Source organism: Camelus ferus, chromosome 2 (genome assembly GCF_009834535.1).
Source record: "Camelus ferus isolate YT-003-E chromosome 2, BCGSAC_Cfer_1.0, whole genome shotgun sequence".
NCBI classification, from domain to species: domain Eukaryota; kingdom Metazoa; phylum Chordata; class Mammalia; order Artiodactyla; family Camelidae; genus Camelus; species Camelus ferus.
Genome location: NC_045697.1, coordinates 12,011,069 through 12,028,421, shown reverse-complemented (window position 1 = coordinate 12,028,421; position 17,353 = coordinate 12,011,069). Strand labels below are relative to the sequence as shown.

Here is a 17,353-nt window from a genome sequence, read left to right as displayed (position 1 = left end):
AAAATGGAGAAATTACAACCAATACAACAGAAATACAAAAAAAATCATAAGAGTATACTCTGAATAACAATATGGAAACAAATTGGACAACCTAGAAGAAATGGACAAGTTTCTGGAAACGTACAGTCCACCAAGACTGGATCAAGAAGAAACTGACCACCTGAACAGACTGATCACTAGAAATGAAAGAGAACCAGTGATAAAAAAAAACCTCCCTAAAAAAAAAAGTCCAGGACCAGATGGCTTCACTAGGGAATTCTACCAAACATACAAAGAAGAATTCATACCAATCCTTCTCAAACTTCCCAAAGATTGAAAAGGAGGGAACACTCCCAAACTCATTCTATGAAGCCACCATCACCCTGATACCAAACCCAGACAAAGACACAATCAAAAAAGAAAATTACAGGTCAATATTACTGATGAACTTAGATGCAAAAATCCTCAACAAAATATTAGCAAACAGAACCTAGCAACTCATAAAAAAGATCATATACCGTGATCACGCTGGATTCATTCCAGGGACATAAGGATGGTTCAACATATGCAAATCAATGAATGTGATACACCATATCAACAAAAGAAAGGACAAAAATCACATGGTCATCTCAATAGATGCAGAAAAAGCATTGATAAAATTCAACACCCATTTATGACACTCTTACCAAAGTGGGTATGGAGGGAAAATATCTCAACATAATAAAAGCTATTTACAATAAACCGACAGCCAGCATACTGCTCATCGGTGAAATGCTGAAAGCCTTCCCCCTAAAATCTGAAACAAAACAAGGATGCCTACTCTCACCACTTCCATTCAACCTATTCAACACAGTATTAGAAGTCCTAGCCACAGCAATCAAGCAAGAAAAAGAAATAAAAGGGATCCAACCTGGAAGAGGTGACATTGTCACTGTATGTGGATAACATGATACAATACACAGAAAACTCTAAAAGCTCCAAACAAAAACTACTAGAGCTGATAAAAAGAACTCAGCAAGGTAGCAGGATACAAGATTAACATACAGAAATCAGTTGCATTTCTTTATACTAATAATGAAGTATCACAAAAACAAAGTAAAAGAAACAATCCCTTTTAAAATAACATCCAAAACAATAAAATACTTGGGAATAAATCTGACCAAGTACGTGAAAGACTTATACAAGAAGAACTACAAAACACTGATTAAGGAAATTAAAGGTGACTTAAAGAAATGAAAAGATAGCCCATGCCCTTGGATTGTAAGAATCAGTACTGTTAAAATGGCCATACTACCCAAGGTAAACCCAAGGATTTGATCCCTATCAAATTACCCATGACATTTTTCACAGAACTAGAACAAATAATCTTAAAATTTATATGGAATCACAAAAGACCCAGAATTGCCCAAGCAATACTGAAGAAAAAGAACGAAGCTGGAGGAATAACACTCCCAAACTTCAGATAACACTACAAAGCCACAGTAATCAAAACAGCAAATTGGCACAAAAACAGACATATCAATCAATGGAACAGAACAGAGAGACCAGAAATAAACCCACAGACCTACAGTCAACTAATCTTTGACAAAGGAAGCAAGAATATACAGTGAAGAAAAGACAGTCTCTTCAGCAAGTGGTGTTGGGAAAACTGGACAGCTGCATGTAAACCAATGAAGTTAGAACACTCCCTCACACCATACACAAAAATAAATTCGAAATGGCTTAAAGAGAATATAAGACAAGACACTATAAACGTCCCAGAAGGAAACATAGGCAAAACATTCTGACATAAATCTTAGCAATGTTCTCCTAGGGCAGTCTACCAAGGCAACAGAAATAAAAGCAAAAATAAACAAATGGGACCTAAATAACTTATAGGCTTTTGCACAGCAAAGGAAACCATAACCAAAACAACAACCTACAGAATGGGAAAAAATATTTGCAAATGATGCAACTGACAAAGGTTTAATTTCCAGAATATATAAAAAGCTCATACTACTTAATAAACAAAAAAAAACCCAACCCAGTTCAAAAATGGGCAGAAGACCTAAATAAGCAATTCTCCAATGAAGACATATAAATGACCAATGGGCACATGTAAAACTGCTCAATATTGCTAATTATCAGAGAAATTCAAATCAAAACTACAATGAGGTATCACCTCACACCTGTCAGAACGGCCATCATTCAAAAGTCCAAAAACTATAAATGGTGGAGAGGGTATGGAGGAAAGAGAACCCTCCTACACTGTTGGTGGGAATGTAGTTTGGTGCAGCCATTATGGAAAACAGTATAGAGATTCCTCAAAGAACTAAAAATAAAGTTACCATATGATCAGCAATCCCACTCCTGGGCATATATCCAGAGGGAAACTTAATTCGAAAAGATACATGCACTCCAATGTTCACAGCAACACTATATACAATAGCTCAGACATGGAAGCAACCTAAATGTCCACTGACAGATGACTGGATAAAGAAGTTGTGGTATAGTCATACAATGGAATACTACCCAGCCGTAAAAAAGAATAAAATAATGCCATCTGCAGCAACATGGATGGACCTGAAGATGGTCATTCTAAGTGAAGTAAGCCAGAAGGAGAAAGAAAAATACCATAGTTTTATCACTCATATTTGGAATCTAAAAAAAGAAAAAAGAAGACAATAATGAACTCATCTACAAAACAGAAACAGACTCACAGACATAGTAAACAATCTTATGGTTACTGGGAGAAAAGGTGGGAAGAGATAAATTTGGGAGTTTGAGATTTGCAGATGTTAACTACTATATATGAAAACAGATTAAAAAACAAATTTCTTCTGTTTAGCACAGAGAACTGTATTCAATAATAACTTTTAATGAAAAAGAATATGAAAATAATTATATGTATATGTGTATTACTGGAACATTATTCAATAATGAAGTTTAATGAAAAAGAATATGAAAACAAATACATGTATGTATGTGTATATACACACACACACACACACACCTGTATTATTGGGACATTATGCTGTATACCAGAAATAGACACATTGTAAATGACTATACTTCAATTTAAAAAAAGAAAAAGAAAGAAAATTCATCTGCTGAGAATTTAACAAAGTCAGCAAAACTGAAAAAGGATTTAGGAAGCTATACATACCATTAACCACCGGGCATTCATCATCTTTGGGATCCTGAAGGCGTGAAAGAGCAAGAACTGCCTGTATCCTTACATTTGGAATTTTATCTTTCAATCTAATAAGCATGGCTTCATTAATTTCATCAAACAAATCATCATCAATCTGGGCATTTTCTGGCATATTTCCCAAGAGCTTGTTTATGAGCTGGCACACTCTAAATCTAACTGCATTGCTGTTTGCCTCATGAGACTAAAACACAAACAAATCAAAATTATTCCAAGTCACATAATATTACTAAATAATGACATAACATTTGAATTCTGTATGTTTAGGATTTAAGAAGTTACAGTTCATTCCTTGCAGAGAAACTATGTTACCTTGATCCATATGTATACTACATACACATAATACAAAATCTCAAAATATACACAGTCCAAAGTAGTTGCTAAATTACAAGAGCGTATTCCTCTTTTCAGGAATTCTTACTTTACTTCTAAAATAGAGAACTCATTTAAAACAAATGTATGTAAGAACTGGTTTAGAATGGTCATTAAAAATTTAATGCTGGAGTTATTTAAAAAGTTCACCTTTCAATCTTAATGACAGTTCTAATATTTCCTACAAAAAGAAGATCCATTCAGACATTTTCTCAATTACCAGATATTTCATTCTCTAAAATATACAAACTCCCATGGCTCTTTTAAAATAGTAAAATTTTCTACAATATTTCCCCAAAGTTCTAGTTTTCATATACCTTTAACAGAAAAGTGAACAAAAAATTTAAAATGCCACCATCTTTCTCTTCCTCATCATCTTCCATATCTGACTGGTGAAATGAGGTAACAAACTTGGCTGCAAATTCTATTACTCTCTCCACAGCTGGTTCTCGTTTATAGACCACCATAGCATATTTAAGGTAATGAACAAACTCCTCGTGAAAATCTGTTTTGTCATGCATCTGAAAGACAAAAACTCTTCACAAACTGCATACACAAAATCCTTTTTTGCTCAGCTTTACCAGAGTTAAGCCAGTAGAAACACTAGCCATAACTTAAACAAGCTAAAATCATTATTTAGTAAACTCTCAGTTATCCATATCATCAAAAGAAAAATTAATTTGCACGAATTTCTCTCCATAGAAATTTACTATTCCCAGGGAGTAAACAAACCTGAATTTTGACAGTGAAAAGACTCCTCTGATTTTTTTCAATATCCTTGAATTCTCAATACAATGCCTTGGTATCAGTTTAGTAAAAATCTAATTCTTCATTAACAACCCTAAATCAACAATGGCTTTAATATTTTGTCATATTTACCCTTAATGTTACACAGCAATTTCCTTTTGACCAACTTTCACATCCTATCTCATATCCTCAAGCCCTGTTCACTGACTTACAATTTTTCTTGGACTTCAAAATAATTTATTTTCCTGAAATTCATTGTCCTACTCTTCTCAAGGCTCCATTCAAAACGAAACAGTATTTACATTACTAGAGAGGAACCAGGTCCTAATGATTAATTTGCTAATTCGTGATTGATTCAATTAAACCGTGGGGCGAGGTTAGTTATTTGACGTGGGCGGTGACCTGAGGGAAAAACAATCGCCCAGCCACTGGGTTCAGGGTCCACCCTGCGGCCCTGCACTAGGCGCCGGTCTCCATCCCAATTCACCGCCCGACAGAGAATTAACGGTCCGTGCCGGAGGCCGCCAGGGAGAAGGGGGTGCCCGGGAGACCTCGGGCAAGTTGCCAGATCTCTCCTAACCGGGTCAGGAAGGTTACATAGCTTGGAGTTCTGGTTCGTGGAGCCCAGAGGGTCAAGGGAAGCCGCCGGGAGAGGCCGAGCCAGGAACGGGCGGCGGCGGCGGAGGTCCGGCACCGCGCTTACCGAGCCGTAGGTGCGGCTGAGCGCCACCACCAGCTTCGCCTGGTTCTGGTGTGGCTGCTGCGCCAGCTGGAAGGCCTCCTTAATCGACAACAGTTTCTTTTCCGCCCCCATGGCGCCGGGACCCTGGCGGGATGAAGCCTATCCGCGCTCGGCTGCAGCAGGCCCGACTGACCACCGTCAGAATCTCCACAAAGACGCTTCAGAATCCGTTCAGCGGGCAGCCGAGGGCGTGGCTACCGCCAGAGCGTTCAAATAACTCCCGCGGGAGAAGGAAATACCGCGAGATTTCCGTGAGAGCGTAGAGAGACGGGATGGAGCCACCCTCTTCAACATCGCCGTTTCGACGCATGCGCTTAGGGTCTTTTAAACGGCTTTCCGGGTGGGAAGTGGCGTTTCTAGGAGAAGAGGGGGTGTTGGCTCCCCCGGAAGTGGTGTCGGCAAAGGGTGCGAGGCCGACTGCGGTCCTACTGTTGGAACGGAGATGGTGCCGCGAGGCCTGGCCAGGTCTTGCGGCTGGGTGTGAGGCGAGGAAGAAGAAAGGATCCTCCATGGGTGAGAACAGGGAATCTGCTGAGGGGAAGAATCCCTGCTCCCGCTGAAGGGGAGGAGGGGTTTGTTCGGAGATGCATCGAGAAGGGAAAGAGGGCGCCCTGAAGTGCTGGGCAGCGGCCCGGCTTCTACTGATGAGGGGGAAGTTCCCGGGTCGGCTGAGGGGGCGTTCTCAGGTCTCCACATGGAGGCTGGCCACTGGCTCTTTAAGCCTTGGGTCCGCGGTTGCTGCAGGGTCTACAGACGAGGGAGGCAGTCTGGGAACCGCCGCGAAGAGAGGCACGAGTTAATTTTGATACAGTTTGTTCTAGATGTACCAGCTTTCGAAGCCTAGTTTACAAAAGTGCATAACGACAGCGTTTTCAACAAAGAACATAGAATGCTAAAAGGTTTAGAGTAGTGGTCGGGATAAATTCGGAGTACCTTCCAGCAGGAACTAAATCTTTAAACTTTTTTAATGGAATTATACCATACAAAAACCAACGTCTCAATACTCTGAGCCAGCTAAATAAATAGATTATAAAGCCATCTGTATGCCTTTTTTCCTATTGAACTACCTTCCCTCCCAGCAGTAATGGATTTTCTGAATTTACTGTTAACTTTTATGTGTTAACGACAAGAATAGATCTCTGAATAAGTATATTATTGTTTTCATGTTCCAACATTATATAAATAATCATGTATACTACTTGCTTTTTTCAGTAAGTATAATTTTTGAGATTTATTCATATTGATACTTTTATAGCAATAACTTAACACCTTATGGACCCTTTGTTGAGGAAAAATTAATCAATGGTTGATCTAAGAAAGAAATGGAGAATTTTAGTCAAGCCAACCTGAGGCTGATAACCTGGGAGGTAGTCTTTCAGGAAGCTCTGAGCTGACTTTTAGCCGTCTAAGCACAGTTATATACATTTTTGAGACAAAGAGTTAATGCTTCAAATGATGCATTGTTGACTGTACACAATCCACATCTACAAATACAAAGGGCATAGTGCGTCATGCGTCATGTGACCTCTTGCAATATTAAGAAGGAAGGTTATTTCCTAACGAGGTCTAGTTAATGCAGATACACAACACACACTAAAGAGGAGAGAGACCCAAAGAGGCAGAGAAGAATTTTATGTTTAAATTTTTCTTGTCCCGCCATAAAATACGAATTTTATTTCATCACCAAATATGCCAGAGGCTGTTTTAAGGACTTTACCCTACTTAATCCTTACAAACAAAGCCTGTAAGGTAATGTCTTTCTCCTTTTAAGAAGAGGAAACTGAGATACAGGTAGGTTTCTTTAGTATTCTGTTGTATTAATACACCATAATTTATTTGTCCACTCTCTTGCTTATAGTCCTAATTCCTGAAACATTATAGATATTCAAATGCTAGTTAAAATAAAAAATATGGTAGCAGTTGGGTTGCCCATAATTTCAAAATTATCAAGATATCTAATTTCTGAAAAGGCAAGCGGGGTGGATGTTTTAGGTTGATCACCTAGAGGGAAAGCATAGAGGTTTAAGAATGCGTGGAATATACTGATAATGTTTATAATCTCACCATAGCTAAAAATATAGAATGTCTAGACAGCTGTGATGAAAGAAACCTAGAAAGGGCATTAATTTCTTAACCAAGTATATTTGAAATATCATTTTAACAGGTAATCAACATAAATTATTGATGAGATCATTTACGTTATTTTTTTCCCTACTAAGTCTTTGAAATTGGATGTTATTTTATACTAGCCACATTTCAGGTGCTCAGTAGATACATGGGGCTAGTGGCTACAGTATTGGATAGTATAGAACTGTTCTTACTTTGGGAACCATTGTATGTTCCGTTTGTTTTTCATGTAAAATCAATTGGTGAACTAAAAATTAGAATAAACTAATATTTGGAGGCATTTTCTTACTTTGTGGCCTTTAATTGCTCAGCTCTGTGCTTTGGGTGCCTGCTACCTTTGTTGCTTTGTTTAACTCAAATTTCTAACAATATTATTTCCTTTACCATATTTTATTTGTCTGTCTCACCACAACAACAGGTGACTTAATACCATTTTGTCAGTTACTGAAAGATGAGGCATCTGGCCACCAGAGGTCAGCCTAACTGTTTTTATTAGCTTTGGAGTGAGGAGGATTAATAACATGTAAAGATACTCGATTACAAAAATGGGAGTCTTTGAAACGGGAGAAACTATTTGTAAACCGTATATCCCATAAGGGGTTAATAGAAAGTATATATAAGGATCCATACAATTCAATAGCAAAAAAACCCCCAAATAACCCAAGTAAAAAATGAGCAAAGGACCTGAATAAATGTTTTTCCAAAGAATGCATACAGATGGCCAACAGGTATATGAAAAGATGCTCAACATCACTAATCCTCAAGGAAATTCACATCAAAACCACATTAAGGTATCACTTCACACCTATGAGGATGACTGTTATCAAAAAGTCAAAAGATAACAAGTGTTGGTGAGGATGTTGAGAAAAGAGGGCCCTTATACATGTTGGTGGGAAACAGTATGGAGGTTCCTTAAAAAAACAAAAATAGAACTGTCATATGGTCCAGGAATCCCACTTTTTGGTATATATTCAAAGGAAATAAGATACTGTCTCAGATATATCTGTGTTCCCATGTTTATTGCAGCATTATTCACAGTGGCCAAAATACAGAAATTATCTTAAGTGTCCATCAATCAACTAATGGATAAAGAAGATATGATATTTATATATACACACAATTCAGTTTTTAAAAAGAAGGAACTCCTGCAATTTCCAACAACATAAGTCAATCTGGAGGACATTATGCTAAGTGAAATACACTAGATACAGAAAGACAAATGCTGTGTGATCCTACCTATATGTGGAATCTTAAAATGTTGAACTCATAGTAACAAAGAGTAGAATGGGAAATATCAGTGGCTGGGGAATGGGGGAAATAGGCAGATGTTTGTCAAAGCATACAAACTTTCTGGAGACCTAAGGTACATCATAATGACTATAGTTAATAATTATGTATATTTGAAATTTGCTGAGGTTAGGTCTCAAGTGTTCTCACCATGTGCAAAAGAAAGTATCTGTGAGGTGATGGATATGTTAATTGGCTTGATTGTGGTAATCATATCACAGTGAATACATAATCAAAACACATTGTACATGTTAAATATATGCAATTTGTCAATCCTACCTCAATAAAACTGGTTTTTAAAAAAAGACACTGTATTAAACCCACTGCCTTTAGCTTACCTGTGTCTTGACTTTTCTTTCAGTGCTATAGGGGAAAAGAACACATAGTAGCAACTGTGAGAATCAGTCTCTTCCTGTCCTTGGTAAACTTAGTTGAAGAAATGACAAAACTAAAGAATTTGTATAGTAAGGCTCTTTAGTTCTGAAATTACAGAAGAATCATTCTTTCAAGGTAAATTATACACGGGACTATATAAATAAGTGATTAATTCAGTTTTGATATGAGGATATGATGTACATGGAATGTTAAAGAGAAATGGTGATGGATTCACTCTAGAATTTACATATGCCTTCAAAGAGACTTTTTCTTATTTCTGCTAAAAAAAAAGTAGAGTAAGCCTTTAAAGAATGCTTTGGGTAGCACAATAATGGAAATACAGCCAGTTAATCTTGCAAATGGAATCTGGTTGAAATGAAATTAGTAAAAATATAAGAGGACAGAAGAATTAAAAGCTAACACCTTGTCTCAATAAAAATCTTACGATACGTTTTCAGTTTTCTTTTTGCTTTCAGGATGAACTAGGTAATATTATAAACTTTTGAAAGTATTTGCATTTGTGTTCTTAAAGATGAAGTTATAAGCAATTCCCTTTATATTGCTTTAGTAGCATTATCTTTGTTAATCCTGTTTTTAAAAATTGTTTCATTTGTCTTTATACAACATACTACCAAATCACCTAAATATAATTTGAGAATTTTTGTCTCCCTAGAACAAAAGTAAAACACTTGTGTAGTTACTTACAGCAGGCCTTCATCATTCTCTTATTTAATTTTTTCAAAACATTGTGCTAATCCCATAATAAGTGCCAGAAACTGCTGAGAACTGAATAAGATAAAAGAATGAGTAGAAGCCTGAGAAATATTCTTTGGAAAAATATTACTGACATGAAGCCCTATCATATGACATCAGTGTGTATTTGAAACTAAAGGTGTTTACTGACTTTCATTTTGGAAATCATTTCTGCAGCATGGCGTAAGTGGGAAGTTGGTATTTATTTTTGCTTTTTTCGTTTAGACCTATGCCTTTAGTTTATCCATGTTGCTATGTATACTTCTAATGTCCTTTTACCTCCTGTTGCCTCTGTACTCTTCCAGTGATTGAAACTTAGAATGCTTCTAATTCTTTACCATCAAAGATGAAACTTCAGGATACATATTGGTCTTATGAAGAATTTCTCTGTTTTATATATATATATATATATATATATACATATACACACATATATATACACACACACACACACACACACACACACACACACACACACACACACACACACACACACACACACACACACACACACACACACATATATACATACACCCAAGAGTAGGATTGCTGGATCATGAGATGTGCAAATAGTTTGGCTAAGTAGTGCTGTTAGATTGCTCTTCAGAAAGGTTACCCCAGTGTTATAATCCCACCAGCATTGCTGGTTCCTAGAGTTCCTTTAGTCCCCTCACTAATAGTTGGCGTTGTCCAGCTTTCTAGTTTTTACCAAAATAGTAAAGCAATGTGATATCTCTTAACTCATATAGTTAATGGCCTATGGATTTTCTTTCCCTAAAATTGGATATTTTTGTCCTTTGCCCATTTCTTTATTGAGATTGCTACCATTTTTGTTGTTGACTTATAGTTAACTTTGTTCTCAATGTCTTCAGTTCAATCCAGAAATGGTTGACTTTGTTGTGATTGAATTCATCATATTTTGGTGTTGTGCTTTATGTTTTTGTTTTTGTTTTTTAATTTAAGAAGTCCTTCCTTGGCCCTAGGTCACAAAGATATTCTCCTGAATTACAGTCTATTAACTATATAGTTTTACCATTCTTATTTGGGTCTTTAATCCATCATGAGTCCTCCTTTGTATGTGGCATTATACAGCTATACTGTTTTATTTTTTTTCATATGAGCCAGTTTTATCAATATTATGTACTAAATACGTTCATTCCCCCTTGATTTATGTGCTAACTTTATTGTATACTTCATTCTAAAATTGTCTGTGGCTCTGTTTCTGAGCTTTGTTCCATTGGACTGTTTGTTCTTAAACACTAATTCCACACTTTTAATTTCTGTAACTTCTGTAATATGAGTTAATATCTTGTACGCCAAGAACCCCCTTTACTCTTCTGTTTAAATAATTGGTTTAGTTATATGTGGAATTTTATTCTTAACATACTGGGATTGTATAAATTAATTTAGGAAAACTGTTATCTTTATAATATTAATTTGTTCCATCCAAAAGCATGGAATGTCTATTTTAAATCATGTGTTCTTGATTAGAATTTTACAGTCTTCTTCATAGACATCTTACATATTATTAATTAGTTCTTAAATCCTTTACAGGTTTGGTGTGATTTTTTTTTTTTCTTCCTCTATTGTAAATGTGATTTATGTAATACATTTTATGCTTGCTATTGCTAGTATAGAAGTTAAGAGTGCCTGGGGGTCAAATCCTGACCCTTATCACTGGATAGGTAGCTTAAACCTCATGTATAAAATGGGAACAATGAAAGTGCCTTTCTTAAAGGATTGTTAGGAGAATTTTAAGTGAGTTAACATTTGTGCAGTTCCTAGAATAGTACCTGGCAAAAGTAAGTGCCATATAAAAACTTAATGAATATTCATAGGTTAATCTCAGATCCAGGACCTTTGTTGAGCTCTTTTATTAGCTCTAATAGTTTATATGTTTTTTTTAATATTAGATGACCATATCATCTGTAAATCAGTAGTTTTATCTCTTCTAGTTCTTACACTTTTTTTTTAAGGGATTATATCTAAAGGTTCTCATTTAGGATAATATTTCCTGAAAGTTTTTGCTAGATAATTTTTACCGAATTGAAAAAGTAATTTTCTCTCCCTAGTTTGGTAAGAGTATTTTATATTTTAAGGCATGGATAGGTGTTGATCAAATACTAAGAAAGGTTAAATATCCACAGTTGATAAAATTATCTGATTTTTTCACTTTATTTTGTTACTGTGGTGACTTATATTTATACATTTTATGAAGTTGAGGTAGTCTTGCTTTCCTAGGATAAGCTCTACATGATATAATAAGATTCTTTTTTCTTTAATGCATTATTAGATTTTGTTAGGTAATATTTAACATTTTTGCAAGTGAAATGAGCCTATACCTTTGCTATTTGCTTCATCTCTAGATTTGGAATTAATGTTTTATTATCTTCATAAAAAGAGCTAGTAGTTTTATGCTTTTTTTTCTGGAATAGTTTATATAAAATATGTATTAATTTCCTTGGAAGTTCAGTGGAACTCACTTATAAAACCATTTGCACTTGTTTTTCATAGGAGGTTGTTACCTTTCCAGTTTCCTTAATACTTTCTTGTTTTATTCAAGTTATTTCTTCCTGTACAAATTTTTGTATTTTATATTCTAGAATTTAGCCATTTAATCTAGTCACATTTTATTTATATATTTTAAATGTATTTTTAATATATATATTTATTATATATGAGACATATATATTTATTATTTTTTAATCTCTTTGGGATATTTTTAAATCTCTTTTTTGATAAGTCTCACAAGTTTTGTTTTTCTTATTCATATTTTCAGAAAACCGTCTTTCAGTTTTATCAATCTATTCTTTTATATACTACTTAACTTCTGCCTTTATTATTTCCTTTCTGCTTATTTTACTGTTACTCTTTTTCATTATTTTGAATTAAATGGTTAGCTTGTGGATATTTAAGCTTCTTTGTTTCCTGATCAATGTATTCAAAGACATAAATTTCTTCTACATACTGGTTTGGCCATGCCCCACAAATTTTTCCTTGTAAGGTTATATTATTATTCAGTTTTAATATTTAATATCTTTTATGGTTTCCATTTTATTAACCCATGAGTTATTTAATTTCTATCCCAACATAGGATTCCTTTTAAAAACTTTTTATTTTAACCTTTTTTTTTAATTAAAGTATAGTCAGTTTACAATGTTGTGTCAGTTAACATAGGATTACTTTTAACTAACTTTTGATACCTACTTTTATTGCATTATGGTAAGAGATTTTAGTCTGAATGAAATTGACCCTTTAAACTTATAATACCTTATAACCTAATGCATGAACTATTTGTGCATGTGTGTGTATATGTCTGTACTCAAAAATCTATTCTGTTTGTTGTAGAGTTCTGTAAAATTAAATGATACCTAAAATATATTAATATTTTAACTTTTTCAGAATGCTTATATCTCTGCTTATATTCCCCCCTCAGTTCTGTCAGTTGTTACTTGAGAAATTTTGGGGATTTGCTTTCAGGTTTATAGAGGTTTATGATGAGTACATCACTTTTATTCTTTCCTTTTACCAGTATTATTATCCATTTTTGTCCCTTATATTTTTTGACTTGAAATCTCTTTTGTTGGATATCAAGATTGCTATCCCAGCTTTATTCTGGTCCACAGTTGCGTTGTATCTTTTTTCATCTTTTTATTTTTGACATTTCTGTGTCTTTTTGCTGTAAAATGTCTTTAGTTAGCATATTATTGAATCTTGTTTTGTTAATACAGTTTGAGTGCCTGCCTTTTAATTGTGAGTTTAACATGTTTACATTCATTGTAATTCCTGCTATATTAAGATCTGCACCTGCCATCTTCTCTCATATCTGTAGAGTATGGTCACAGGACCATAGCCTCTGGGCTCCCAGCAAGAGTCCTAACATCTAGCAGCTTTACAACGTGGACAGGTCCCCTAAAACTAATCCCAGCAAGCACATCTAAGGGTAAAAAATATACCTTGTATAGCTCCCTATTTGGAGTTTGGGCATAAGGGATCTGCTTTTGCAGAAGTAATTTTCCAAGCTAGAACTGCATAATCCAAAACAAACTGGCCCAGATATGTACCAGCAAAGGATTAAAGTGGCCCCACGCTCTCTTTTTCCAATGTTGTGTTGGTAGGAGCCATTCCCAGTAGAAAAATCTGCCTGAGCCTATGTGCTAGAGATGGGAAAGCCAACAAGGCTTCTTGTTTAGTATCTGTGTCCTTGGATACTTTATTAAGTTAGATGGATAATAATGTTACCCAGTGCATTCAGGCTTTAATATCATGTCTCTAGTCTTCTCATTCACAGGTTAAGGCTACCTTTCCAGATAGTCCAACAACTAAGTCACCAGTTTCCTAAGGCATTTGCACCACCTATGGAAAACATCGGATCCGTGCATACCAGACAGATCCTTGGCAACTCATCCCACCGTCCCCCTGCACAAAAGTTGCTGCACCAGCGGACAAAGAAGGCGACCACTGAGTTTCTTTCTATTACCAACTAGATATAATATCCCTGCCAACAAAACAGAGCACACAAAGTGTCTCTTCATAATATCACAACCAACTGAGACCACGCTAAGAAAATCAACTTGCCTAGAAGAAGACCCCTTCTCTTAGGTAGCCAGGATTTGAAGGGAGAGACTCTGACCTGTGCCACTGGTAAGTGACTAACTTTTACACGCTGAACTGGTCCTGAGAACTGAGATATCTTCTTTGTAAGTGAAGAATTAACAACATAATCTTGAAGAACTGCACAGTGGTGTGAGCCAGAGGCATACTGTGTGTGTGTGATGGACTGAGAAACAGACAAATGAATCTTATTGAAAGGATGTCTCCTCTTTTGTTTCTATTTTCCAGTGTTAGTGTTGTGCTGGCTTAGATTGTTACCTTTTTCTGGTACCTTTTTTTCTTACTGTTTTTCTATTCTGATGGGTCCTAGAAATCCCTCTCCTGACCCCTTATCAGAATCAGAGAGTGAGGAAGAAGAAAATGCTAACTACCTAAATGAGAGCTCTGGGGAAGAGTGGGATTCCTCTGAAGAAGAGGACCCTGTGGTGCCCAACCTAACACCTCTTGAGAGTCTTGCCTGGCAGGTTAAGTGCCTTTTAAAATATTCTACAACTTGGAAACCTTTAAATCCTAATTCCTGGTTATATCATGCTAAACTCTTGGATGCCAGCACACCAGTGCACATACTTCGAGAGATAGGTCTAAGACTCTCCCATTGCTCCCATTGCGTACCCAAACTGGAACCAATTCCTGAATGGCCTCCTCTGGCTTCTTGTGGAGTCCCGCCTTTTCAAAAGCCCCTTACAAGTCCCAGCCGGCTTTCTAGAGATCATGCCACTCTAAATGGAGCCCTGCAGTTTGCCACCAAACAGTTAAGCCGAACACTGAGTAGAGCCACTCCCATTCCTGAATACCTAAAACAAATTCCCAATTCATGTGTTTCTGGTTGCTGCTGTGGCTGGTTAACTAAAACAGTTAAGGAAACAACCCGCACTGAACCCATCAACACTACTTACTCCTACACTGACTTCCAAAAGGCAGTTAACAAACTCCTGACTGCATCACTATAAGGACCCACCATTCCTTCTCATGTCTGTCATGTTGCTGCCTGAGAGAGGAATACAGTTACACAGCCTGCAGTTGAGAAACTAATGTCTTCTCAACCAAACTGTGCCCCGTCCTGACAAGCTGAAGTACGATCCAGTACTGAATATATACCTGAGACTCATGACTCAGCTACAAAAAATGTGCATTGTGAGCATTCCCTTTCCTTTGAAAGACCCTGTGGATAAGATGAGGACTTCCATAGAGAAATAGTCAAGAGGGACATTATTACAAAAGACAAGTTGACTATTCTCCACACAATTCTCAACCCAATTTACTCTGCCTAATGGACTAACTAGACACCTAATTATTAATGGGAAGGAAAAGTAGGCCACTACACTTTTTGTTACCCAACCTTCAGAGTAGCCATTGTGGAAGTGGGAAATTAGGTACTCCCAATGACACCCTTCTGAGAGTACTTTTCTCTGATACTCATTTCTGGGGAGATAGTTGAATTAAATTGAATAACTAGACAAAAGACAATGGTGGGAATATGGATTTGTCTCCCAGCTTTTATACTGAGAGGCCTACATATGGCGCCCCCTAGGGATTCCAACTTTGTGAGGGAGTGCGGTGCTGTGGTAGTAGCCTGCACTGCCCCAGGCCTGTTACGGTGCCTGCAATTACAGCATGAACATTTTATGTCATAGGCTCTAGCTAAACTGGTTTATAAGATCATACCTGCGGATTAAACAGACACCTGCTTTGTAGGGCATATATTTCCTGCTTCTTGGCACCCAGACTTTAGTCAAGAGCAAATAAAACACATACCAAAAGACCAGTGGGAAAGGATTAAGAGCAGTTATGCTTTCAGTATTAACTGTTAGTGGATTAAAGCATTTAATCTGTATGATGTTTCCTGGAGCAGTACTTTATGCACTTTCCGTATCCGTTGCAAACTTCAGGAACCCTTCTAACTTTAAAGAACCTTACTGCAGAAATCTCAGCCTAATACAATCTGAAGTTAAAGAGTTTTTTAGCATCATTGTTTTTCTATATCTAGCTTTTTTTTTTCTGGCTGAATAGAAAGTGTATGTAACCTTGTAAATGAGTCTTGCTGTGTTTATTTAGATGAATCAAAACATAGAAATCAACATACATAAAATGCATGAGACCAGTCTTTTCACTCACCTGCTATAAAGAGTGAAACCTGTGTGTGATCCTAGTTGACTGGACGTCTAAAGGGAATCATAAAATAGATTGTTAAAGATATATCATATATCCCCTTCCTTATTTTAGTTTTGCTTTCTCCTGTTCTCCATAATTAAGTGCTGTATACAATGTGGCATCAAAAAATTGAAGCATTAATGGAATCACAAATTCTATACATGTATAGCAACTTCAAGGAGAGAGAATGTTTATAACCTAATGATTAACTTCTGCTGCCTTAGTTGTCTTAAGGAAAAAGGAGGGAATTGTAGTAGGTAGAAAAAATATTTGTTAATGGAAAATAACTGAACTGAAACCATATAATGTTAGTGTAACTGAATGTATCAGAAGCTGTTCCTATGTATATGTTCTATGGCATTGGTTTCTAAAATGTTACAAGACTCTGTTTCTTTTTTTTAAGGGGGAGGTGGGAAGAGTTAGGGAGATCTGAAAATTAAAATATGTTGATGTTTATGTAGCCATAATATGTTCCTTTTTCTGTGTGTGTGTGTGTGTGTGTGTGTGTGTGTGTCAAAGTGCCTTGCTCATGAACACATTTTTTCTGTTCACTCCAAGAGGAAGACTTTCCCCAGCTTTCCAGCTGAATAAACCAACAGCTTTGTACGTGCTAAACAGAGTATGGTCATTTGTTCTTAACAAATGAAATAGATTCTGCTTTGCTTAAGGCATATTCAGCATTCACTAAGTGCTGCATAGAGCCCATAGATAAACAGTGCTTCTGATAGGAGGTGACTTGGCAGCTCTAGAAAAGAAACATACTTGAAAAAGAAAGTGTCAGATGTTCAGTGAAGATCCAGATTTGAACCCATGTTTGTGTATGTTAAGTAATTCCAGGTTACACAAAATGATAGGTACCTGAATAAGCCTTAACCCTTTGCTGCTTTTTGTGTGCCGTGGGTTTGTGGCTAGGGGTGAATTTACCACTTTCACACCCGGCCTATGTGAGCTTTTGTTTAAATGCAGTCACCATAGGTAGGATAAAGAAGGATGAGTTTATTCTCTATTTATTGAAA

At 36.3% G+C, this 17,353-nt stretch overlaps 2 protein-coding genes across 4 annotated transcripts in view; one reads left to right on the top strand and one right to left on the bottom strand.

Moving 5' to 3' along the window:
- NCAPG (non-SMC condensin I complex subunit G) overlaps window positions 1-5,323 on the bottom strand; it is a 36,877-nt gene extending 31,554 nt beyond the window's left edge. The window contains exons 1-3 of one of the 2 annotated variants that reach the window (XM_014566119.2): window positions 4,992-5,323; window positions 3,859-4,062; window positions 3,125-3,353 (exon numbers count right to left, since the gene is read on the bottom strand). In XM_014566119.2, coding sequence (XP_014421605.1) covers window positions 3,125-3,353; window positions 3,859-4,062; window positions 4,992-5,102 — 544 coding nt within the window. In that variant the 5' untranslated portion in view covers window positions 5,103-5,323. The remainder of the gene's footprint in view (window positions 1-3,124; window positions 3,354-3,858; window positions 4,063-4,991) is intronic. The other variant, XM_014566120.2, reaches the window with a different exon arrangement.
- Window positions 5,324-5,383: 60 nt separating this feature from the next.
- Window positions 5,384-16,949, top strand: DCAF16 (DDB1 and CUL4 associated factor 16). Of its 2 annotated transcripts, none has more exons than XM_014566122.2 (2): window positions 5,384-5,543; window positions 13,864-16,949. In XM_014566122.2, the coding sequence occupies exon 2, from the start codon at window positions 14,486-14,488 to the stop codon at window positions 15,134-15,136; it is 651 nt and encodes a 216-aa protein (XP_014421608.1). In that variant the 5' UTR covers window positions 5,384-5,543; window positions 13,864-14,485; the 3' UTR covers window positions 15,137-16,949. The 2 variants fall into 2 exon arrangements, with proteins under 2 accessions (XP_014421608.1, XP_014421607.1); XM_014566121.2 differs by having other exon boundaries at window positions 13,849-16,949.
- Window positions 16,950-17,353: the final 404 nt, after the last annotated feature.